Raw genomic sequence first — 26,201 nt, 5'->3', positions numbered from 1 at the left:
TCCCAGTCTCGAGCTTTCCCTATCTTTTTTTCATCCACCAGATCGAATCATTCTTTAGGGCCTATTATCACATACATTCCATTTGGGAGTCGCTTTGGTAAGTGTATGATGCCCGGTTCGGTGTCAAAATCTCTGAGGTAAAAATGAATTTTACCTGGCAATGGTCTCCCCCCCCCCCCCCCTTCCACGCCCTATTCAAAACGTATGTCCGCAAATGAACATAAGATGGGGACTTCCTACTGGTTATTCCCTTTTTACTTCTACCTCTATAACTCTGTTACTTATATTTAAATCATCATACCTTTGCAAAATTCAATATATTGCGTTTTAATTTATCGATCGTTCTACAAAATGTTGTTTTTTGAAGAAAAAATACAAGAGACAATCTTCTATTGATTACTTAGATATGGCAACCCTATCTCATCTTTATCAGTCTCTTTCGCCTTTCGCTCTCTCTCTCTCTCTTTCTCTCACTTTCCCCAGAATAAGCGGAGGGCAAAAGTCAGAAAAATGGGGTTTGCTTGCCATTACTCCACAAAATAAGCACACTTTATTTTTTCGAAAGATGTCATCATACTACACAATATTCAGAGGGTTTTTATTATTTGTAGTGGTCATCCCTACATTGGAGGGGCGTCCAAAAAGCGGCCCTTTTGAACCACCACACATAACATGTTTTGTACTTGTGATGTTAATTAATCAAAACTCCATTGCAATTGGTACTAAATTATAGATGATTTAATTGTCTTTTATATGACGTCTTACTTATGGTGGTTCAAGGTCTCCTTAAAAATATTAATTACAAAATAATATTTATCGCCAAGAATGCCTTTTTTAGGACCCCCCCCCCCCTCCGATTTAGGAGTGACCGATAGAAGTAAAAAAAAAAAAAAAAAAAAAAAAACTCTGAAACATTGTGCAGTGATAAAATCTTTTGAATAAACAAGACGGGCTTAGTATGTTTGTTAGTGGCAATCAACTTAAGTACTAGGCATGATATTGGACTTTAGCCCTCTGATTACAAGGAAATAAAGAAATATTTAGAGAAGGATAGAGAGAAAGACAGAGAGAAAGAAAGAGAAGGACGGAGAAAGTTGGACAGAGGGGCACATAACCTTTTTATCTGGAAGAACTAAACAAAACCAAAAAAAAATACAAATAATGTTTTCTTTTTCATAGTTTATAATCTAGTCGATACATTTTATGTACAATAAATAATTCTATTCACAAGATCCTCACAAATTGTGAATTATAGTTCATACTAATAGATGCTAATAATAATTATACCATAAAAATTCACGTCGAACATTCAATTATTTTTCATGAAATGATCTGTTTTCTTTCCGATAAATACCTAAAGTTTATAATTTCATAGAAATTAAAAAAGAAAATTTGACCTACATGATCTTTTGATGAACATATTACTAATTTCTAGAAACTATTTTCTATCACATCATTCACTTTTGCTGAACATTTCCCATTTGAATGCATGTCTCTCATTTATTTAAACTTTGAATGTTTTCCAATAACTCACTATCCGCATATTATAATTCTAGAACAAGCTCCATAATCATAACAAAACTTCCACCAAAAACATAACCACCAAATTCTTGGTGTCAATAAGTATTTTAAGACTGTTGGTTCTGCTTGGTGTACGTTTTGTTCAAAAGATATTGAATCTATTAAGCAATTATTTTGGGAATGTCCCTTAAAATTCTGATTTTGAAAAATATATCCTCAAAAACTAAATTAATTTAACATTTAACAATTTCATCTTTTGGCATCCGATGTGTCATAATTTCCATGTTTTCAATTTTTTTTAAATATATCCTCATGAAGTTGAAGAAACAATCTATGCGCAAGAAGATTGTTCATTTTATTTCATGATAGATGGAGGCACGTCCAACTTATCTAAATACTGGAATTTTGTTTTTCGTTGTACTTTTCTGTGTCAAACATTAGTATCCATCATTTTGTACATTTTCTCATACTGTTTTATGCGTTGAGAACAAAAAATGATAGACTGTATTTCCGTAAAAAAAAAACTAACGTTAATAATATGTCCGCGCTTGGAAAACAGGTAATGCGTAGATAACACAAGTATAAGCTACACTACATACAAAATGGAATATTATATATTTAATTACATAGGAATGGTCACAATTCAAAGAGTTGTACAATAATATGATTTCCGAGCTCCTAATATTCAGATAATTCCTGTATTTTACGCAAAACATCAACAAGACTTGCACAGTCTGTGCTACTGTATGACATGGCCCCTTCGATATAATCGACATGTGTAATCTCATATCTGCAATTAATATTTTGAAATGCTTATCGTAATCATAATCAGAACTTCATTCATAATTATACCAGTTGTCTTAAAACATAATGTCAAAGTTCAATTACACTTACTGTGTCACCAGCACATCACATTAAAATGATCGCTTACGACACACATTATATATGCTTTTAAATTGTGATGAATTGTTATTTCCGTTCATCTCGTATCTGTGTTCATATAATTTGCTGCAGCTTTCAAGTCACTTCGCGACGATCGTAAATATTCTCTATCAAGTTTACAGAACTTTTCTTGTAGACGGGATCTGCAGAAAACTTGTCCCTCATGTTGGCAATCATGCATCATAATAATTACTCACAAATCATGATACATCACTGTTGAGTGTTGTCTTCTTATCCATGATAATCTAATTAGTGATCCATTGCCGACGATATCCTGCCATATTCGTGCTAAAAACTAATCGTTACACTTTCATGATATGAATATACAACGCGAAAACCTCCCACAATAATCCTTCCCCAATAGTTCTTTTGCTCACGAACGTGAAAGACAGGAGTCTTTTAGTTCCTGAATTGTTCAATGATCTGAAGCACACGATTTCGATTATTACATGAACATTTTCCAATAGAAATTGATCCTCTGCTCCAAGAACATCAATACTTCGGAGGTTCGCAGGGAGAAATGTTTATTGTTCTACAATCAAGTTTGAGTATACTAGCCTAAAAGAATCGGACATTCTCGTCTCCTTCGTTCGGTACAGGCAAGCGATATGCTGGCAAAGATATTTTCCTGGCTTTACTCCTATCCTCAGTTTTCATTAGGAAACCCTTCCGTGGTCTACTTGAGCTGAGGTCATTGATGACATCATCTACAAAACGAACTCGATGCTGATTTCCATTGGTCGGACTGTCGGGTTTAATGGTGTTGTTGTTGAGGAGTCTCATTCCGCCTTGCTGCTGCGATGTCGGACCCGTATGCACCGTGACTCGTCTACCGTTTGGTCGTCGACTCGACATCATTGGTGAGGGTGAGGACACGCGCTCCGTCTCGCTGCTGTTATCGTGGCTGCTACTGCTCTCGTCGTGATGCGAATCGTCACTTGATTTTGCTCCGTTGCTTCGGTCGTCCTCCGACATGGAAAACGACATTCCCCTGGTGTCGTGCAAACTACTGATGAGTTTCTCATTAGCTTTGTTCAATGCGTTAATCTGTTTCTCCTGCTTCATGACATGTCGCTCCAGCTCACGGATGCGACGGTCCTTATCGCCGAGTTTGGAGACGATCTCCTGCCTCTCTCGCTTCAAGCATCCCTCGAAGTACATGAGATCCGAGATGAGATCAGTGAACTGGGAGTCCTTCTCGTGTACCTGCGACATGACTTTGTCTTCGCTCTCTTCGAGTTTGAGTTTCCAGCCAGCTAAGAGTTGTCTAGTTCCTTTTTTCTGTAGGTCCATCTGGTGGCCCATCTCACCCAGAGTCTGCTGAGCCGACGCCAGCTTCTCGCGGAGGAGCTTTACCTCGCTTTCCAACTGCACAAAAAGAGAAAAGAACGAAAGAGAGAGAGAGAATGTTAACCAAATACAGCAGAAAATGGACTAAATCTTGAACCAAATACATTAGTAAATGGATTAAATCTTACAACTATCGTTTTCCAACCCCAGAAGAGAGGTAGAAAAGAGTAGAACAGAAGGGAACCAAAGAGTTAACAAAATAATTAATAAGGAACAATAATTATCAGTTGCTGAGTTGCATCTAATTTGAGGAGACTTGCAGGAATAAAAATCCTCCAATTTGGAGGATTTTCACTTTTGTTTGAAACTAAAATGTTTTTCTTCTCCCTTTACACAAAGAGTTCTTGGTAAAGCTTCAGTATAAAAGAAACAGAATTTTCAAAAGCAATCCACCAAGAACTTGCTGTACTTTCCAACCCCAGTTAAATAGGAAGTGTAAATCTAAGGGACTCTTCACAGAAAGCCGGGCGAAGTGGAAGAAAGGAAGTTCCTTGTATCTTCGGTTGTCTTACAACAATTCGTTGAAATTGAGCCGTTTTGCAAACATGCTTTCGAAATCAGCGAGCAAACTGGAAAAGAAAGCACCACGGGGTAGCTGAAAGAAACACAAAAGTAAGCAAGTTTCTTTAAAGAAACAAGTATTCAACCTCTGGATGTGTATTCCATTGCGGGTTTTTAAACACCGAAGTTAATGAAATTGCGTTTATTATAGTGCTCCCTATCTAATAACGCTTCTATATTTAGGACCCATTATTCTTTTCATTGTAAACGCATGTTTATATACATAGGTTATTAAATATCGGGAAGGATGTTAGAACAGTTAGAACAGTTTAAAATGCCTACCCCTACCTTTTGACCAGGAATCAATACCAATACTCAAATATATTTTTTTTTTTGGATCAAGCTAATATCTAATAAGAGGGTCTATGATGAATAAAGAGTATTTTTTTATCTAACCAAGGAAAGGAAGTACATTTTCAGTCGTTAACAGAATGTTTTCTCCCACACTGTTAATCTGCCATTTTGATTGATGGACAGGATTTGAATTGTCAAGAATAATAAATCAAATCTTCCCAGACAAAAGATTTGACAGTGTTTGCATGGTTAAACACTATTTGTCTCGATGTGCACGCCTAGTTAGAAATCGTGTATATTATAAGGAAAGTGCTGCATTCCGTGTAAATTGTAATACATGACCGAATCTCTTTTCTCTGAGATTTGTCTTGTAGCACTTCCCTGTTTAAGGCCCTGTCCCACTTGACCGATAACGAAAAACAATGAGGATAACTACATTGTTGTGAAAGGTAGGCTCTAACTAATTTTTTTTTTTAAAGTAAACTGGTTTATCCTCCGTATAAAATCGATGCAAAATTACCTTTAAAATAACATAATAAAAATAGGTTATTGTTTTTAATCGTATGATAATGAGAAGTTGCCTCTCTTGCATTTTGTTTGTACGTTTCATACAGGTATGTGCTTGGTAAAAAAATATCCAAGCCTCCCTCAAAGTTTTTTGTCTTCTTATTTTCTTCCTTATTCTCTAAAAGCTCACCTATAGTGTTGATATTTATCGGGTATCTTGATATATCCACTACTTCTTTCAGGGATATTTTATCATTATACACAATTACGTTCGTTTGATATAAATAAAGGCATCGTTACGGTTATCACTTGGTGGGACTAGGGCTTTAGAATATTTACCGAAAAAAATCACCCATCTCCCTGTTTGCGGAGAACAAGATTGAATACATAGCATTCCTATGTTCAATACAAGCTCGAAATCCGACAGGAAATGGCTGAAAATGCCCCAAATTTCCATGACTTTTCTTGAAAGCACAATGGCGGAACAAATCCTGGTGTGATTCTGAAAGGATCGGCTTTGATCTCAAACAGCTGAGCAGCCATTTTTACTTCCACAATGCTATTATATCTGACATCTTATTGTGTGTGAAGCTAATTAAATTTAAAAGGCCGCGGCTTTGAGGTGGAAACGGAACGTCAATTTTGGATGATTTGCATCAGTGAAGTATGTGCTTTTCTGGGTCTTTTGTAGAGCTGCACGTAAGGGGGTTGAGAGACAGGTGAATTACCAGGGTTTAGAATAGACACAACCCCGGGGAAAGGGTTCCGGAAACGTGCTCAAAGTTTCGCACAAGCGGCTCATATTTTTGAAGGTGTTGATAAGCACCTTTCTGAAAGGAATAACACTTTAAACAATTTTTATAAAGGGGGAAAATACGATTCAAGTCAAACAATTTTTATGCTATACGCTTGTGTGAAAACCTCGGACATCTCTTAAAGAGTGAAAATAATGAAGATTTTCGAATCCATCCCTAAAGATAAGCTGCGTCAATAAGATTCTTACATACCGACATGGCTGTAGGAACATGCAGGCTTTTTAAAGTTTGCCAATTCAAGAGTTTTATTCTCAATACCAAGCAAAAGTTATAAGCTCATGGGAAAAAGTTGTGCATTTGAAAAGAAATTCGTTTACCATTCTTTGACTAAAGAATGATTTCACAGTGGGGCTTACCCCTTGGAGTTTCGAAACCTATTGTCATAGATCATTTATCAATATTTCTATCGTACAAGGCCGTTATTTCGATTTTGAACCCTGACTAGATTTCAAAGGGGTCTTATAATCACCGTGTAGATAATAATGGAATGAATAAGATTATGGCCTCAAACTATGTGCATTATCATGATTATCTAGGAGTGGAGGAGTAAGAGACGTGAGAGAAATCAGAGCCATTGTCGGTTTATAAAGAGATATCCAAGTAAACCGACAGCCCGCGAGACCGACAGGACACGAGTTCGTCAAAAACACGAAACCAAAAAAGAAAACGAGAAATACGAAATAAGATATAGAGAGAAACAAATACATGGAAAACTTTGAGAAATAAATCACGAAATAACGATAATACAAAAGAAAATCAAAGAAATTACATGTAAGGAATATGATAAAGACAATGTCGCCACGCGAGCTGTCGATCTCGTGGACTGTACCGGTGTATAAACAAATTTGAAAATTAATAAAAGCGCACTGTGTGCTATCTATTCATAGTCTGTATTGTGTAGGCAAGTTAAAACGGCCTTCGAACTCCTTCTCGCAAACATAACACATAATCAGTTTCTTGTTATAATAGAACTCAAAGGACTCAAAAGATCAACGAAGTTAAGATGATTGCATTTTGGGGGATTTCGCTTGACTTTACCATGCGGAATAAGTGGTTAAAGACCAACCCAATTACATTGAATGTTCATCTAATCACTTTTCCCACTGGTCTCACCTATATGGGATATTAACAATACATTCAGTACATTAAGGAGGGGAAGATTTGACTAATGTCCCCCTTTTGAGGTCAACAGGATTATGTTAAAAATTGGATGTGCATAATAATGATTGCTTGCTCTACATTTAACATGTTACTCTATAATTTGTAAATACCATTGCTGACAAGATCTTACTCCATAATCCAGACTAAGGGGGTACGTGTAGGTAGAGCAGTGGTCTCGTAACCCTTTGGCAAGGTATTAATCCTCATTACCAGGTCCTTCGGAGAGGACTTAAAGCTATCGGTCCCCCGTTTGCTTACTTACAAGCATACAGGTAAAACAATTATCAACCAACCAAGTCCCTTAGTCCCCAGCATGCATTAATTAGTAAACAGGCCTATTGAATACTCCTTAAATGTTGGATAATGAACAGCGTCTTCGAAATGCAAAAAAAAAGAGTGTTAGTTGACCTGTTATTCGTTGATAAACACGATTATTTTCCAATATTTGCTTGATTTAGCACATCCACACTAGGGTCCTAATTAGTGGGAAATATGCGATTGAATCTTAATAGCAAACAAGAAGCACCGGGTGCCTATATTGGGCTACAAATACATTATTGTGTTTGCCGCCCTTTTGTTGCAAACCAACATTACACTGCTGTGCTACACGGGAATAGTTGGACCGAATATTTGATTTGTCTTTCTTCTTCTCCACGTTTTTAGATTGGATTAAGAGCAGAAAATGTTTGCTCGTTTGCCGGTAGTTTGCACCTTGAATAGCAGTATTCGATTCCCATTTGTAAACACAATATTGATCTAGTCCCAATCTGTCACAAATGTATGGGACATACGCTCAATCATTTTGTGATTGATGTGGGTACTGCCCATGAGAGACAGTTGCCCGATTTTGTTGTTGGGGGGGGGGGGGGGACGTCAGATAAGTTATTTCTAACTTGACAAAGCCAAGTCGTGGCAATATTCAATTTATGTAATGTTTTACATTAGCTGTTCAAAATGAAACAAATATTATAATATGAAATCATGTGTATATCTACTATCTTGATCAAATTTAATATTTACGTCACAGTCTGCCCATAACGGTATACCAGCCTAAACCAGACCTCATTTCATCGGAGGTTAGACATTCCTGTATCAGTTATGATATTATAAAGACCCTAACCTGAACTTTCAAAATAAATACAATTATGATGGTATTTCACATGAACTACAACTTAACTTCGTATGTGTGAATGGTTTAAAATCAAAGCGTTTAGGACTAGGAAACGTTCTTTAAAAAATAGGTCAAGTTCCAACTGTTGGTGTCATAATTAAAGTGCCTCAAGGTACAGTTCAATAATAGTATTTGGCATGATGAGGGAGGTTTTAATTACCTAGGCAGCATTCCGTCACCTATTTCTGCTTTAACAGCATACATACACCAAAAGGTCAAATCTTACCCTGTACTTTAAAAAATGAAACGAATAATATTCTTGACCATTTTCTATCAGATTACACTTCTGCCCAGTCACAATGATGACGTCCTATTGTAGACGCACTTTTCTGAAGGGCATCAGAAGGTTATAACAGCTTGGATATAGTACATGACATGTATATCTCATGTAAATGTACTCATGCGAAAATGCACAAACATGCGGCTTGGTTTTGCATGCTGTGTGTGTAAATATAAAATGAATAGAGGTATTTTCCATCATACTAGCGAAAAGGGTGATATTGCATACCAACGTGCTATTTTGGACGTCGTTTAACCTAGTTAGATTATGAACGAAATTATCTATTTGACACGACTAGCACGGCTCTGCACTCTGTAACGTACACAAGCTAACTTATGTCAGGGATATGTGATTTATGATATTCGGTTTAAACAAGTTTTTGAGAAGAAGATGATATGCGAGGGTATTTAGCGCATTATTGTGCTATATATATATACAAATTATTGCCTTTTTTTCTAATGCAAAATTAATGGATATCCTCGTTTCAATTGTGCAGTGACGACACTTTCATTTCCTGGCATTTTTCTTTGGGACACAGGATGAAAGTTTGAAAATATTGCATGCAAAAATGATAATCAGATATATTCCAAATCACAGCACAGTGGACTTTGGGTGTCTGGCATGCAATCGGAAATTAACTCATCATTACCTCATCTAATATGACTGACAAAGTAGCTCTTATGTACTGAAAATCAATCGGCTGGTGTGTATTTGACGAATTATATATGATAAGACAGTGATAGCTCTACATCACAATGCAAGGCCCCTGTATAACCTCCATGCATGGTCATGCCTTTCTGAACAAAACGGTGATAAAGATCTAGATAGTTTGCCCTTGAGTGTTCTAATTACCTTTATACAGAGAATAATAATTATGAGAATTCATTTTCTATAGTCAAAAGAGCATTGCCATATTTTGTTCGTGAATTTAGGTCATATAAAGCTCGTCTCAACAAAAAAAATTAATAAATATAAATACCGTACGGCAATGGTTATTTTGGTCATATGATTAATACATTTCCTGAATAAAAACGATCTAAAAAGCGCTATTGAGTTTATGTAATGATTCATATCTTTCAACCCAAAGTAATATTGGCATTACAATCAACCAAAATATTGCGGCTGAAGTTCCGCTGTATATAATTTCTCTAAGGATTCCTGTCATATTTGAAGAAAATAATAGACGTAAACAAAAGTAGCAAAATGTCTTTCCTTACAAAAGGACGTTCCTATATTTTGCCGTGTCCTCCACGTAACAAGTCCAAGAGATTATGATTTAAAAAAAACACATGTAGGAAGAGAAGTTCAATTTGAAACTTACAAACGTGACTTTTGTCATGCTACTCTAGACCTTGCATATGTCCCGGTATTCTGTTACGCTGGTCATGCTGATTGAGCTACCTTCTATTCCTGGCTACGCCTCATTTGAGCAGTAACATTTTCAGAACTTGAATACAGCTAGGGGATTTAACATCCCCATCTCATAGATACGTAACGATACAGAACATAGACTGTTTAAACAATATTTGTAATTTTTCCAGCAGCAATGTTTGAATGTAGAGACCGATTCCGAGATGCACTCCAGGAAAATCAATTTGTGTTCTTTTCACACTTGCCATAGCGGTAGACCTCCCGTCAAGTGTAATTGTTTATGACCATTGAAAATAAATTGGTTTGCGACACCTAAGGTCGTGAAAGACAATGGGTATTGTGGCATAATCAAATGCTGTAAGAGTGTAAACAATTTCAAGAGGACGTTAGCCATTGTGCCACTATGTCCTACATTATGGTGTGCGAAGCAACAGACAGCCCCGACCGTCGAAGCCTTTCGTCTCCGATAAGACGAAAGGCTGCAGCAGCTAGATCCAATGCTGGTTTTACTGCACCTTGTATATTAACGGCCTTTTAGTACCCTACCTTTCTGACACACACAGTTCTGCATGAACCTTCACGGTTGAAGGAAGCAGACTACACCGAAGAAGAAAATAAAGAGGCACGGTCAATGCAATATTCCCCCTGTCGGAATGAAGAGACTTTCACTTCTTCTGAGCTCAACATGTCGACAAAAATGTAATGATTATCGGCAAATATGCGGGTTTTTCTAAAGTTTGTCTGGTCATGGGGTTATATTCTGGTGTTGGTATGTATATACTCTTTACCAAGATTTCAGATCAGTTAACTATCATATATAATTATATTCAACATCCACCATCTCAAGAACGTGGATTTATATTGGTAAGGCTGTAAACATTATCGATGAAAGTTTTGATTACGTTCATTCTTAACATTTGACTTCTTCGCTCACTACGTATAGGTATCATCGAAAATATTAATTATTATTATCTTACCGTAACTATTCCGTCCAAAATACATTACGTTTGAGGTTTATGGGTAAACGACCAGATGCCTGCGAGTTCTAAATGTTGGTGATTCTAACAAAGAAGGGAAACTATGCCCAAAGTGAAATAAGAAGTATTGACAGTACGTGGTGTGCATGGCGGATTTACTTACTTTTATCAAGTTTTTCCCCAAATACACAAGCCTTTCCTTGCCCTTGGTCAGCATTGCCACATTTCAAAGTTTGAGCAGGAAAAAAAATCCACGCGCTACACCAAATCTTGGTATCTTCATGCACGTACGGACAGAATGATATCCAACGCTCAATCTCAAAGCATGTAACTTCAAATGAAGGGAGCACTGCATGGGTGGTGGTGTTCGTATAAAGTTTGATAGTACAACGATAAAAGTCATCGGAGCTCGTTAGCTCCTCATTGAGCCTTTTGAAAAACGAGCAGAGAAAATGGCAACAAAAGAGATCCGCCACATTTAACGAGTGCTCAAGCAATGAAAGAAACGAAATATCCCCCTTTTTTCCGACTGATAAACAAAAGTGTAAAATGCAGTCCGTCTGTGTACCGTGTCTATGCGCAGGTCCATAGCATGTAATGGTCCAGTGGTTCGCTAAACAATCGACATACCATCTCAGCTGTGTTCTCTGTCAATAGATTATTAGTTACCCTATCTCTCTCTCTCTCTCTCCTTTCTCTATTTATTTCTATCTGACTTTCTATTTGTCTTTCTCACTCTTCTCTCTATTTCTCTCTCTTTCTTTCTCTCTCTTCTTTCTCTCTACCTTTCTGTCTCTCTCTCTTCTCTCTCTTTTTTGTTCTCTCTCTCTCTCTTCTCTCTATCCCTCACCTCTCTTTCTCTCACTCTTCTCTCTCCCTCTCTCTTTTTCACTGTTCTCGTTTTCTCTCTAAATAATGTAAATTACGATATTATATACAATACATAATAATAATAATAATAATAATAATAATAATAATAATAATAATAATAATAATAATCTTTTAAAGTCCACTCCAAATTTTATTAAGTTAAACCGAAAATGGAAATTCTTTTTGCCCAATTGATCGTGAGCCCGGCAGGTCTATAATATACTTTTTAAATTATTTTAACAATTAATATAAACCACAACTATTTTCTACCAATATCGATGTACTGTCTCTTTCTTTTATCTACGAGAAGAATTTTTCTCTTTCTTTTTTCTGTAATTCATCATGACGTCATGATCATCATCATAGTTTAGTAATCTCAACTCCTTCTGTCTCTCTACCTCTCTATCTACCCCTAATTTTCCACACCTCTCCCCCACACATTTTCTATCCCCCCCCCCCCTCTCTCTCTCTCTCTCTCTTTCCCTCCCTTCTTCGCTCTCAACGATGATATATTATTCATTTATATGCCCTTCCTTGTTTCCGTAACCCTGTGCATTCTTTACTTCCAATTCCCTTTTATTTTCTCCCGTCGTATTTCTCTATCCTTCCTACGCATTACGCATTTTAACGATTGGCACCGGAATTTGGCAAGCCATTAACATAAATAAGACCACCTATCTTCAGCATTCAAACAAATATTTCCGTTTCTCTTCTCTTAGATATGCTGAAATGTGGCGTTGCTGGGGATAACTGATCTGATAAAGAGCTCTTAGTTTATCCAAAGAAATCTTAAATATTCAACAACAAAGTTCAAAATCTGCCGGAGTCAATCGCAAACAAAGGCTCGTGTAGGCCCATTATGCCGGGGACCATTCAAATCAAACAAATTATGCAACACGTTCGAGGAGATTTTGTGGGATCCTGAAATAAGGAAAACATTGCGAAGTCATCATGCGTCATCATCATTACAGTATAAGCTTGCAGATTTGCTGGCAGCTAATTACCAAAACCTCTTCATAACATTTACAAACTGATTCACCACTTAACTTCAACAATCGAATGTAGGAGACGAGAAAGAAAGGGGAACCTCCTGACCTTTAGAAGGATGATGACTCAGAGGTCAAGGAGTGTATAACTGTTTTATTATGCAAATGAGAATACTTTGAAAAGTTAGGTAGCTAGCTGCAAGATTGAGGGAAATATATGAGGAAACGAGTCAGTGTCTTCAGAATTCAAGATAGATGGCGACAGAAAAGCGAAAGGGATATGGTTCAAAAGAAATAAATAATACTGACAAATTAACAAAAAGATAAAGGGGGATACATGTATCTCACTTTCTCTTTATTTCACTATCAAGCTATCATCCTCTATCTCTCTCTTTATCTCTCTCTCTCTCTCTCTCTCTCTCTCTCTCTTTATCTCTCTCTCTCCCCTTTGCCTCTAAAGATCGAAACATTTCAATGATGCTTAAGCGTACTCCCTCCCAAAAGTAAACCATTACTAATAACAGAATGAATTGATATCTTATGTAAAAGAACAATTGTGCTGTTTAACAAAGTCGATATCAAATTAAAAATCCATTATTGAATATTTTCAAACATGTGACAAATTGCCCGACCAGCCATATCCTCTGGCCAAGTGACCATAAAGCGAATAAACGTAAATATTTCGAACTGAAGTGAATAGGGTAATCACTAATCATCAATTAGCATATTGTGTTGGCTGTATGCATACCTGACGGAAAAAATATCATATAAAGATATCGCATCGTAATATATCTCGATTATAACAGCCCATTTAGAACGGTAGATAATAGTTTTATTTTGGTATCCAGGATAGCGCCAAATATTTGCAATTATAAAGATTGGAATCTGAAGAATGCCATTATGTATTTCCTCTCCTACGAATGAATGCATTGTCAAGTACATTGTACACACTCCACAAAGGGCGATAAAATATGAAGATTAAATCCAACTTCCATTCAACAATTTCCCGGTCAAACATTTGCACACAGGTCGACAAATAAGCTATGCTTTTTAATTCATAAACTATACATTGCATGTATTTTGTGAGTGTGCAATGATTCAAATATCAAAAACCATTTCTAATAAATGATTAACTTAACTGTATATGTAAGAAGAAGCATATTGAACCAATGATTATTATAGACTCTTTGCCAAATTTAGACCTTGATCAAAGTCCCTTTGCTAGACTCCACTTATCGGAACTCAAACACGATGCCGATTTATTTCTTTAGAATATAATGTCTTCTGACTTACATGTAGTATTTTTTCGATAATTGTCAATACTTTTCTTTATCAAATTGGTGCTTGCGGAGGCGGACTGGTCAAGAGAAACAGACTGGTTTACTAACATATTCGAATTGTATATTTTTAAACAAAGGTTGTTCTTGACAATCTGAAAGCTTGCACGAGGCTTGCCCGATATAGCAAAAATTAATGCATGCAGACTGGATTCCAAGTAATGTAGCTCATTCATTAGTAACAGCTTAATGGAATATCTCGCCTTAAGGTCCCCACGAGAGAAACATCCATTAATTTGAATATTTTAGTAAACCGATTTATTGGGCGAGGGGGGGGGGGGGGGGTTCCCGAGGACCACCTTAATTATTTGGCTTGAGGGCCGGTCGATATTTAGTTTGTGGTGGAGAGGGTCGGTCGCATGGAAATACTCCAACCAAATTTCAGTTCCAGTTCGCCCCGGCATGGCTGCATAACAAAACAGTTGTTGTTTGGTTGCAAGTTCTTTGTGTGTTCCTCCATATGGACCTTGTGAAACAACCAGAACACCATATTTCACGGTTCTGTTTATGTATTTTTTGTTGAACTTGTATCTGCTTGAATGATAAAGTCTGAAAATAATACAAAAACAGAAAACTTTCACAAATCTATTCTTTTGTTATTGGTAGTTGGCGCAGAAAAGGTTGTTTTCATGGTCTAGTAACGTTCTGTAAAGAATATCCTTGAGTGCAACAATTGAATTTTCATCCAAAGTAAAGCTTTACTGATTTAATATTACGATAAGTTACACATTCTATTACGATTCTACCAGTTAGGTCTATTCAACAGTGCAAAGTAATGAGTAACTTCTCGTTATCTTGTTGCACTCGATATTTGAGAGGATTATACTATTAGTTAATCCCTTTATCTTCTAGGTTTCTACCAAATTTGTTTAAAAAATGATCCGCCCAACCCCAACATACTCTCGATTATTAAGAACCTTACCACCCCCCCCCCCCCCCCCCCCGTCTTTACAGGTTGAAAATAGGAAAATGTAAAAGCATGTCACAGTATTTCCCTCCCTCTGTGCTATCGATTGAATATTGATTAACGGGGATTTTGATGGGATATTCATTACAATGTGCCACCACTACGCTATCGATTTCATGTAGAAAGTGGGCACATCGAACTCCATTTGCTATGTGTAGTCACCATAAAGTCTCCTATTTTCGATAGGGGCTATCATAATTATACCAGAGGCAAAATAGTGACCTAGAGAGAAGAGAGAAGCGAGAAGCGGGCAAAGGACTGATACTGATTGCTCAATGCTAATTAAAGAAATATCAAGCTTATGTCTGGTACTGATTTGGGAGATGTGAATAAAACAAACGAATGTATAGTGGATAGGATATAAAATAAATGGAAAGGATGAAAAAGGTTTATGGAAGACAAGTGGCGACACAAACAGTGTCAAGTAAGGTGGCGAACTCTGCACTAAATATTTCTTTAAACATGTTAAGGAATGTAAGAGTCAACGGGGAATATGGGGAATAGATAGGAGGAAAGGGAGGGAGAAAGAGAAGAGGATCTATAGACGGATATAATAGAAAAAGAGGTGTAAACAGAGAGAGAGAGAGAGAAGAGAGAGAGAGAGAGAGAGAGAGAGAGAGAGAGAGAGGGGGGGGGGGATGGAAGGGTGGAAAGAGATAAATGTTTGAGGAGTTGACCCTTTCGTTTTTTCGGGTGGCGTAGACAGACTGGCCGACACAAACATAAAAGATTCGCCTATTTTATTCAAATACGAAAAAAGGACACATTTTAGCACTATTCGTTTGTCACTTATCTGACTTATGTCCATACTGCGATCCCTGTTTTCAGGTGGAATTTAATACCGACACCAACGCATACCAACAAGCTCCAGTAAATATCATCGTTGTCAGTTTTATTCCGGATTGAGATACTCTTGAAGGCAAGCTATCAATGACTAATCAGAGTTTTCGATTTCAAAATGGATTAAAATAGCTTCTTTTGTTTGCGTAAATTCATTCGAAATATTTAGATGAAACACAAAGGAAACAATAGACGTAGTGATTTACATTAGAATTAGCAGTGAAGGCATGCTCTTTAGATGAAACTGAAAAGCTAACGAAGATTATGATCAATGCTACACATGTATATATTAAAAATACAAAACTTTCTTTGTTTTAATAGATGCTGTTTCCCCTTTTTTTTCTTTCTTTTCTAATAATAATTAGTAAACTTTATATCTGAAATTGCATCCCAACTAACAAATACCTTAACTGGGCAATATTTGGCAAAAATAATATACTTAGATTGGACCTAAAGCATAATTTCTTTAAGCATGAACATGTCAAGTTTCGGTTTGCCAAATAATCAGGGAACTCTACCCAAGCTTTGTCCATTATGTCTTGGGGTATCGTTATAAACATGACAATACAACTATTCAATCATGTTTAGAAGCTCTTTACGATAATTTACAAAAATACATGTATGCCCTATATGGCAGGAAGATCGAAATTGGTCACGGGTGATTTGTACGATCGATGCCATGTTATGGTGACTTGTTAACGACTCTGAAAGAAACCTTAAGACTTTCTCCAAGGATGTGTCGTCACACCACTCGAAGATGAAGCCCCATCAGAACACCATCCCAACCATGAGCTATCGATAAGTATTCCGAATTGAGTTCCAGTGTGGGGTAAGATGGGTAATGGGGAAATGATGAGACTCCGTTTGAGATACCAAGCAAGAATCAATATCTTGTACGAATCTTATTAAGATGGCTCATTATCTGATTATGACCTGTCAGGGTACGATCGATTTGGATTCGTTGACGGTTCTGTTTATCAAGTAGGTTCGTGACGCCGTCACATGACCAAGGCTTCGCGATGGTGATCTAGTCTGACTAACCCACCTCCCTACCCCCCACAAAAAAGGGAGTGGATTAATTTGATGAAGAAATACACAAGATGAACAGAAACAACGATAACATTAACGTTCATATTCAATTGATTGTTCACAGTAGATACTTATGATGGTGAACCAGGCGCGGATCCAGGATTTCTTAGGGGGGGGGGGCAAATTAAAAATTATGCGAGCCAAATATTGGTACGTAATGGTGACCAGCAGTGACGTAATTAGGGGTGGGTGGGTGCAGGGAGGGGCGAGTTTTTCCCCTCCCTCCTCCGCGAAGCACGGAAACTTTGACATTTCAATAAATTATTAGAGAAAGAAGACGATTCGTTGTACCATTCCCAAAAATAATCCTCGTCTGAATTATGTTTCCCCCCATCCCGCGAGAAGCGCGAAAGCTTTTACGTTTCATTAAATCATTAGAGAAAGAAAACGATTCGTTGTACCGTTCTCGACTCTTAATCCTTGTCTCAATTCAGTTCCCCCCTCCCCACCCCCTACCGCGCAAAGCGCGGGAGCTTCGACGTTTCATTAAATTATTAGAGAAAGAAGACGATTCGTTGTGTCGTTATCGACTCTTAATCTTCGTCTAAATTCAGTTTCCTCCAAGCTTTTACGTTTCATTTAATCATTAGAGAAAGAAGACGATTCGTTGTACCGTTCTCGACTCTTAATCCTTGTCTAAATTCAGTTCCCCCCCCCCCGACTTCCGCGCAAAGCGCGGAAGCTTCGACGTTTCATTAAAATACTAGAGAAAGAAGACGATTCGTTGTACCGTTCTCGACTCTTAATCCTTGTCTAAATTCAGTTTCCCCATCCTCCCACGCGAAGCGCGGAAGCTTTTATGTTTCATTAAATCATTAGAGAAAGAAGACGATTCGTTGTTCCGCTCTCGAAAATAATTTAGTTTCCCCCACCCGAGCAAAGCGCGAAAGCTTCGACGTTTCCTTAAATTATTATAGAAAGAAGACGATTCGTTGTACCGTTCTCGACTCTTAATCCTTGTCTCAATTCAGTTTCCCCCCTCCCCACCCCCTACCGCGCAAAGCGCGGGAGCTTCGACGTTTCATTAAATTATTAGAGAAAGAAGACGATTCGTTGTGTCGTTATCGACTCTTAATCTTCGTCTAAATTCAGTTTCCTCCTGGGTGGGTGGGTGGGTGGGTGGGTGGGTGCAGGGAGGGGCGAGTTTTTCCCCTCCCTCCTCCGCGAAGCACGGAAACTTTGACATTTCAATAAATTATTAGAGAAAGAAGACGATTCGTTGTACCATTCCCAAAAATAATCCTCGTCTGAATTATGTTTCCCCCCATCCCGCGAGAAGCGCGAAAGCTTTTACGTTTCATTAAATCATTAGAGAAAGAAAACGATTCGTTGTACCGTTCTCGACTCTTAATCCTTGTCTCAATTCAGTTTCCCCCTCCCCACCCCCTACCGCGCAAAGCGCGGGAGCTTCGACGTTTCATTAAATTATTAGAGAAAGAAGACGATTCGTTGTGTCGTTATCGACTCTTAATCTTCGTCTAAATTCAGTTTCCTCCTGGGTGGGTGGGTGCAGGGAGGGGCGAGTTTTTCCCCTCCCTCCTCCGCGAAGCACGGAAACTTTGACATTTCAATAAATTATTAGAGAAAGAAGACGATTCGTTGTACCATTCCCAAAAATAATCCTCGTCTGAATTATGTTTCCCCCCATCCCGCGAGAAGCGCGAAAGCTTTTACGTTTCATTAAATCATTAGAGAAAGAAAACGATTCGTTGTACCGTTCTCGACTCTTAATCCTTGTCTCAATTCAGTTCCCCCCTCCCCACCCCCTACCGCGCAAAGCGCGGGAGCTTCGACGTTTCATTAAAATATTAGAGAAAGAAGACGATTCGTTGTGTCGTTATCGACTCTTAATCTTCGTCTAAATTCAGTTTCCTCCAAGCTTTTACGTTTCATTTAATCATTAGAGAAAGAAGACGATTCGTTGTACCGTTCTCGACTCTTAATCCTTGTCTAAATTCAATTTCCCCATCCTCCCACGCGAAGCGCGGAAGCTTTTATGTTTCATTAAATCATTAGAGAAAGAAGACGATTCGTTGTTCCGCTCTCGAAAATAATTTAGTTTCCCCCACCCGAGCAAAGCGCGGAAGCTTCGACGTTTCATTAAAATACTAGAGAAAGAAGACGATTCGTTGTACCGTTCTCGACTCTTAATCCTTGTCTAAATTCAGTTTCCCCATCCTCCCACGCGAAGCGCGGAAGCTTTTATGTTTCATTAAATCATTAGAGAAAGAAGACGATTCGTTGTTCCGCTCTCGAAAATAATTTAGTTTCCCCCACCCGAGCAAAGCGCGAAAGCTTCGACGTTTCATTAAATTATTATAGAAAGAAGACGATTCGTTGTACCGTTCTCGAAAATTATCCTCGTCTGAATTCAGTTCCCCCTCCCCTCCCCCGCGCGAAAGCTTTGACGTTTCATTAATACATTAGAGAAAGAAGACGATTCGTTGTACCGTTCTCGACTCTTAATCCTTGTCTGAATTTCAAAAATGTTCTTTGTCTATCCCCTTTTCTTCCTACGTCCTCTTCCTTTTCACTCCTCTCTTTTTTTGGCCGGCGTTTATGGGGGGATCACCCCCACCGCCCCCCTGGCTACGCGCCTGCGGTCAGATAAACATAATGTTGATACCTTGTCCGCCCCGGAAGCTCAGGGGTTTAAGGTTTTAATTTACGGTCAGATTAGCATTCAGGGATCCGCCTTAGGGCCCTAGGCGGGGTCCAGGGGGCAGAGCCTCTGAAGTTCAGGAGTTTTAGGCATTTAATTACGGTCAGATGAGCATTATTTTGATACCTAATTGTTACAGTGGCAGGTCACTAATTTGTGGTTCAGGGGGCGGAGCCCCGGAAACTCAAAGGTTTTAAGCACTCAATTACGGTCAGATGAGTATCAAGGGGCCCGCCTAAGGGCTCTTGGTTTGGTCCAGGGGGCAGAGCCCCCGGAAGCTCAGGGGTTTTAGGCGCTTAATTACGGTCAGATGAGCATTTTTGATACCTTATTATTTGTGACACTGGCAGGACACTATTTGGCGTGGGGTCCAGGGGGCAGAGCTCCCAGAAATCAGGGGTTTTAGGCATTAAATGACCGTCAGATGAACATCTAAGGGCCCGCCTTAGGGCCCTAGGTGGAATCCAGGGGGCAGAGCCCTTGGGGTTTTAGGCATTTAATCATGGTCAGATGAGTATATTTTGATACCCCATTATAATGTGAAACTGGCAGTTAACTATTTTTTCTTTCTCGCTCTCTTTCTTTCAATTTCTCTTTAATATACTTTTTCAAAGAAAGTGTAGGAGGTGGGGCTCGAGGATCCCGATCCCCGCCGTTCCGCGGGCCCTGATATGTAGGCATGTGAAGAAGCATTTTCTTGCCTGGCTGTAAATTTAGGAATTTGTCATTTTCCAACAAACGCATAAAGTGAGGAAAAATCTCGGAAAATTATCTCATTTCAGCATTATTTGTAAACCACCGTTATGGAATTAGAAATAAACCACGTTTGAATTCTATTTCTCCAACCCCCCCCCCCCTTCCCTATCAGTACGCCAGTGCCCCCCCCCCCCCCCCCCCCCCCCCTCCGATCTACCATGCTGGCGGGAAAATTGCAACTGCTATCCCTTACCTTTTCTTATTCTCTTTTTTTTTCTTTCCCTTTCTCTCCTCTTTTCCTTTCCCTTCCCTTCCCTTCCTTTTCTCTTTTAGGTTTGCTGGGGGGGGGGGGGGGGGAGGGGCAAGGTCATTTTGGTCCCCACCCGCTCTACACATTGTTGGCGGGATTAACCGCAACTGATCTCCGCTTCTTTTCTCCCTTTTCTTTTTTTCTTCCTCTTTTTTGTTCCCTTTTAGCACTCCTCTTTTCCTTTTCCTTCCTCCTCTCTTTTTTTTTGAGCGGGGACGGGGGGGGGGGAGGCTAGGGCCTTTTGCCCCCCCCCCCCTCCGATCCACAACTTGCGGGAAAATTGCAACTGATATCCCCTTCTTTTCTTTTCTTCTTCCTCTTTTGTCCTTCCCTTTATCTCTTCTTTTTCTTTTTTCTTTCCCTTTCCTTCCTTCTCTTTTATTGTTTGATTGGGGGGGGGGAGGGGGAGGCAACAGCCTGGGAGGCAAGTCCTTTTACCCCCCCCCCCCCCGATCTCCTTCTTCCCTCTTTTCTTTTCTTCTTCCTCTTCTTTTTTCCCCTTTCTCTCCTCTTTCCCTTTCCCTTCTTTTCCTTCCCTCTCTCTCCTTTTTTTTTTTGCGGGGGGGGGGGGGGCCAAGGCCCGCTCGGCCCTCCCCCTGGATCCGCGCCTGTGGCGAATATCTAGTAGTAAAGACGGATGCATAACAAAAGAAGAAGGTCGTCTTATCTAATGATTAATCTTTTTTTCAGCGCGATCGTACACTTGCCTGTTTCTTCAACAGCAGAGAGAGAGGGAGGGGCGGAGATGGAGAGAGAGAGGGGGGATGGGGGGATGGGGAGAGGGAGAGAGAAAGAGAGATAGAGGGAGGATGAAGTTTACTCATGATTTTTTTTGTCTCTTTTCACACAATCATGAAATCATAGGAGTTAAATACTATATGGAGAAGACAAAGATAAATATGGCAAAAGCTTGAAAAACGTTGTATCCTTGCTAAAAAAGATATATATATATATAATTTCAGACATTTCCAATATCAGAATTAATCATCTGAAACTAGAGATGCACTTTTAATCACTTTACACTCTACCAGTTTATGGATGTATTTCACTTGGGCAGATAAATGGCACCCTTCTTCAGCAATGGGCAGAATTTCTCTTTTGAAAGCTGGTACTTGGCCATATAAAAGAAAGTGGGAGTCGCCAGGGAGTTAAAAACGTTTGCGTACGAGAGCTGGGCGTGTAAGTCGACGGATAAATAAGAAAGGCAAACAGAGAAATAATAACAAGGTAGATTGACTTTGCCTGGAACTAAGGTACCTTGGTTGGTTACTGCGTCGACGCTAAAGAATCTGGGACCAGTTGTCAAGAACAAATGCCTAACTTATGATGAATATGCTCTCATCCAATCAAATGCCATGATTTCTGTAGCTCATAAAATGTATTGTAACTTTTTAATGATAAAATTTTAAAAAATGAAACAGGGCCCTGATTTCATGAAAGCCAAGGGCGTTAACATACTTTAAGCAACTACATTTTTACGCAAAGTTAACACCCTTCTGGCTTTAAAGGTCGGTGAAATCCAAATATAAGTTGATTCCTGTTCCAGAACTCATTCATTTTGTGACATCATCTGTCAATCAATAAAGAGACAGTGGTATGTAACTTCCACCAAGGTCAGTACATGCTCACAAAAAGAATTGCATTATTTTCATACAATTCCTTCACCGTTACCTTTCTTTTCCAGGTGATGCTTCAGGACGTCTGAAATAACAACTCATATGTTGGTATTGTATGGCATATTGTAAACAGGTGGTCAGCTCTGGTGAAGCTACATACCACCGTCTCTTGTTAGCTCACTAAATAAATGATTGACAGATGATGTCACAAGATGAATGTGATCTGGATAATTTGTTTAGGTTGGAGTTTAATAGCAGGTCTGAGATAAAAAAAAAATATTCAAAAATCTATGACATATATAACACGAGTTGAATGTAGCCCTGCACATCATTAACTCAACCTGTATTTGGATGTCACACCCCGCCTTAAGCAAACGTATCGTCATAATCAATACGCCCGATACCTTCTATACATTGTACGACTTTACCCCAGAAGTATATTATACCTGTATAAGGTTGCTCAGGGCCGAAGCAGTGAAAGTCAGATAATCAGCACATTTGATTTCTCACTACACGAACAAGATTATGATTTCATATACAAAATGAAGACCACTAAAGCATCTTATTTTTCAGACGAATGTGTCGAAATATCTATAATGTGCGACATAATTCTATATAAGAATGATATAATTTCAAACAAAGAAAAGATAAATAATCGCCTGACCAAACGTGGCACATAATTATCTGAATCAGTGCATGCACTATCCACACCGACAATATTGACTGTTTTGGTTTTTAGACCATCTGCAGCATGTCTTGAATGCATATATTGCTTAGTTCTAAGTTTACTACTGACTAGCGTGGGACTATAGTCAGGTCTAAATAACCATAGAGCGAGTGAATTATATTGTTTAAACCATTTGCACTAGTATGCACAACAACAAAATTCACCTTTGTCATAACAATATATATATAGGCCTATATTGCGCCAAAAAAAAAATCATTACCATGTTTTGCACAAATCCAGCTACAGCACATTCTCCCTGGATTTCTAATTATACCACGGTGATATTACGATATGAGTTTAGCTAGTTGCCTCTCAAACAAAAACTCACCCATTTTTATTGTTTTGCACAAAAAGACAATAAAATGTGTTGATTCACCACAAAGCAACGGCTAATATCAGACGGATATAAAGATTCCTCCGTATTCGGGTCAATGTTGTCTCTGCAGTGCTTGTCTGTGCTTTATGAATGTTTTACAAGTATCAATATGGTTCTTTCAACGACGTGACTCTCAAAGCAGTTTTAAACATCCTGGTACAGTTTGCCCACATATACCAGGAAAATGTTTAACTCTATCCCTTTCTAAAGGGATTTACAAACGGTTCTTTCTAAAAATGTACCCTCATCATTTGTGTTGTTTTTCGTTTGTGAGGTTTCAATTTCCCATTCAACTTTGGACAATTGTAATTTGAACATTTCTCCAAGGATGAAATTCAAATCAAACAAGGACCATGACTGTGCGTGAGTGAACAAGAGAAAATATGAGAAAGAGAGGGGAAACTAATTGGGAAAAAAGACTACTTTAAATAACGCTGACCAAAACCGTACAGATCATTGGATTTCTTCTGGGTAGGACTTGAGATGGCGCACTTTCAGACGGAACTTCCGCGGCGGCGTACTGGAATGAGGCAGGATGATGGTCTACATGTATTAGGAAGGTATGAATGAATCCATGTATCAAGGATATCCGAAAGGCTAAATCGGGGGCTTTTATCCGAGAAACCTTTTTTCTTCTAAAACGAATATCCAAAGGGCATTCTTGGAAAATATCCTTGGGCATGATATCATATGGAATATAGTGATTCATTATACTTTTCACTACCAGTATATGTGGCTCATACTCCCCATCCCAATCTCAGGCGTACAAGAATACGAGGTCAAGGGTGCAAGTGTCCGTTAAGGCCTGCAACGCCACAAAACTACAATGCGATCACCAAACAGGTTTGAGGAAAATCAGACAAATGAGAAGGAAATAAGAAGAGTATAACAGATCCGCTATATAAAATCGGTATCCAATTGACTTTGTGATGTCATTCCCACCCAATCTGCCAATCATTTTCATTTGTTTATTGTAATGAAATCAATTTCCCAGTTTTCATCTAGAATCTGATGTTCTCACGCCTTTATCAAAACCATATTGATAGATGGTCGTCTCTGCATGTTGTATGCAATACATTTACATACTCTCTTATATCAATATCGAATGAGTATTTATTTTAGAAACGTGAAAACAGGTCATCTGTATACCCTATAATGGGAGAAAATAGGTATTTATAAATACACAATCTTCTTTCAGTGTTTACAAGCTCATCTAACAGAATCCCAGGCCATCAAATGCCCACCGGGAATGGTGGTTCAGTGGTTAGAGCGCCCGCCTCGTGAATGGGATGTCGTGGGTTCGAACCCCGGCTGAGTCATACCAAAGACGTATAACAATGGGACCTTCTGCCTTCTAGCTAGGCGCTCAGCATATAAGATTGGAGAAAGGTAGTGATAACATTATTATGTTATGCAGGGCCCGCTGGAAGAGCAGTTTCATACCTGAAGAGGCTACCCTGGGTAAACAAAACGTTATTATTATTATTATTAAACAATAATAGGGTGGAGACTGCTAAACTAGCATGGGTCAGCAGAATTGTGAGTAACGACAATGTCATTTAGAGTTTGATGTCAGAAAAAAGAAGTGTATGTTTGGGTGCGTCTAGTACATTCCCATTTATGTCCCAGTCTCTAATGTTACACTAAGAACGTAGTTTCGCTCTTAGGGAGACACCGGTGCTTGTTTTTCACTGAATGTAGAAATTCACCGTAGTGGTTGAGCGCCCTCTGTGACTTTTTTTTTACATTGGTTTTCCAAGAACCTTTTGTAAGATCCAGCATTGTACAATGATATTCATATGGGGAAGTAGTCAATGCCTTATGCCAAAAGGGCCTTAACCCGATTTTGGGGGTTATTAAGTTATTAACATCACCTTGTAGCTTTCAACATTCTCTTTAAAATGATGTGCTTCACTTGTTGAAATTCGATTTATTTATGAAGATAATTATGAATTTCAAAAGGGCCTTAACTCGTTTCTCATCTTTTTCCTTACGCCAAAAGGGCCTTAACCTACACGGCAAATCTGTTATCAATGACAGATTATTTCGTAATTTCCATTTAATTCAATGAATATCAGTAGAAACACAATTAAAAACATGATTAGTCTACAATAGACACAATGTACTTAAAATAATAACTGAAAGTATATGTCATGAATTTAGATCATGAAATCTGAGTGAGATTTAAATTAGGTGTGGATGCATGAAATGCGACCAACTCGTTGAAATACGCAGATGTCAACGTATGGGACTATGATAAAAATAAACAACGAAAAAGGTGTCCTAAATGTACGATCTCTAAATAATAACTTTACCGAAAGCTGCATTATATTAATAAAAATATTCAGATATCAAAAATACTTTTAATTAATCAATTTTATCAGTTTTCGTGATCCAGTAGCCGTAGGAGGGGCTTTCTGGCAAATCAAAGGTGTTACAAAACAAGAAAATTTCTTTATGCCAGAATTAGGCGCTAACTATGCGCGCGTATTTTTGGCATAACGCCGCGTAGGTTACGCCCCTTTTTGGCAACAATGCCGAGTAGGTTACGGTCCTTCTGGCATAAATACGCTACATTCAAGCCTTAGCCTATGCCAAAAAGGCCCTAACATGTTTTTTGCACATAGCATGTACAATTCTGAATATTTTATAACACATTTAACACATTTCATGTAAAACATAATAACTTAACACATTTATCGAAATTGGCTTCAAACACAAAAAACGACCACAAACTTCTGATTATTAGAGAGGCCAAAATTTTAAACGCGATTA

General features: G+C 38.5%; 1 protein-coding gene across 2 annotated transcripts; it reads right to left on the bottom strand.

Moving 5' to 3' along the window:
- Positions 1–1,164: 1,164 nt before the first annotated feature.
- Positions 1,165–24,154, bottom strand: LOC753988. Of its 2 annotated transcripts, none has more exons than XM_011676305.2 (2): positions 23,379–24,154; positions 1,165–3,831 (listed from the first exon to the last, which is right to left on the bottom strand). In XM_011676305.2, exon 2 carries the CDS (start codon positions 3,766–3,768, stop codon positions 3,022–3,024), a length of 747 nt encoding a protein of 248 aa, XP_011674607.1. In that variant the 5' UTR covers positions 3,769–3,831; positions 23,379–24,154; the 3' UTR covers positions 1,165–3,021. The 2 variants fall into 2 exon arrangements, with proteins under 2 accessions (XP_011674607.1, XP_003724738.1); XM_003724690.3 differs by lacking the exon at positions 23,379–24,154 and adding an exon at positions 11,114–11,612.
- Positions 24,155–26,201: the final 2,047 nt, after the last annotated feature.

The sequence above is a fragment of the Strongylocentrotus purpuratus genome, unplaced genomic scaffold (genome assembly GCF_000002235.5).
Source record: "Strongylocentrotus purpuratus isolate Spur 01 unplaced genomic scaffold, Spur_5.0 spur5_scaffold_4, whole genome shotgun sequence".
Classification (NCBI taxonomy): Eukaryota; Metazoa; Echinodermata; class Echinoidea; order Camarodonta; family Strongylocentrotidae; genus Strongylocentrotus; species Strongylocentrotus purpuratus.
Note: the sequence above shows the minus strand (reverse complement) of the source record. Positions and strands in the feature narration are given on the sequence as shown.

Coding starts and splice junctions, on each gene's coding strand:
- LOC753988 (XM_003724690.3), bottom strand. CDS start 11,167: ATGCTGACCAAGGGCAAGGAAAGGCTTGTGTATTTGGGGAAAAACTTG. Junction 3,832..11,113: donor TGGGGAAAAACTTGATAAAA/GTAAGTAAATCC, acceptor CTTTTTGTGCAG/TTGGAAAGCGAGGTAAAGCT.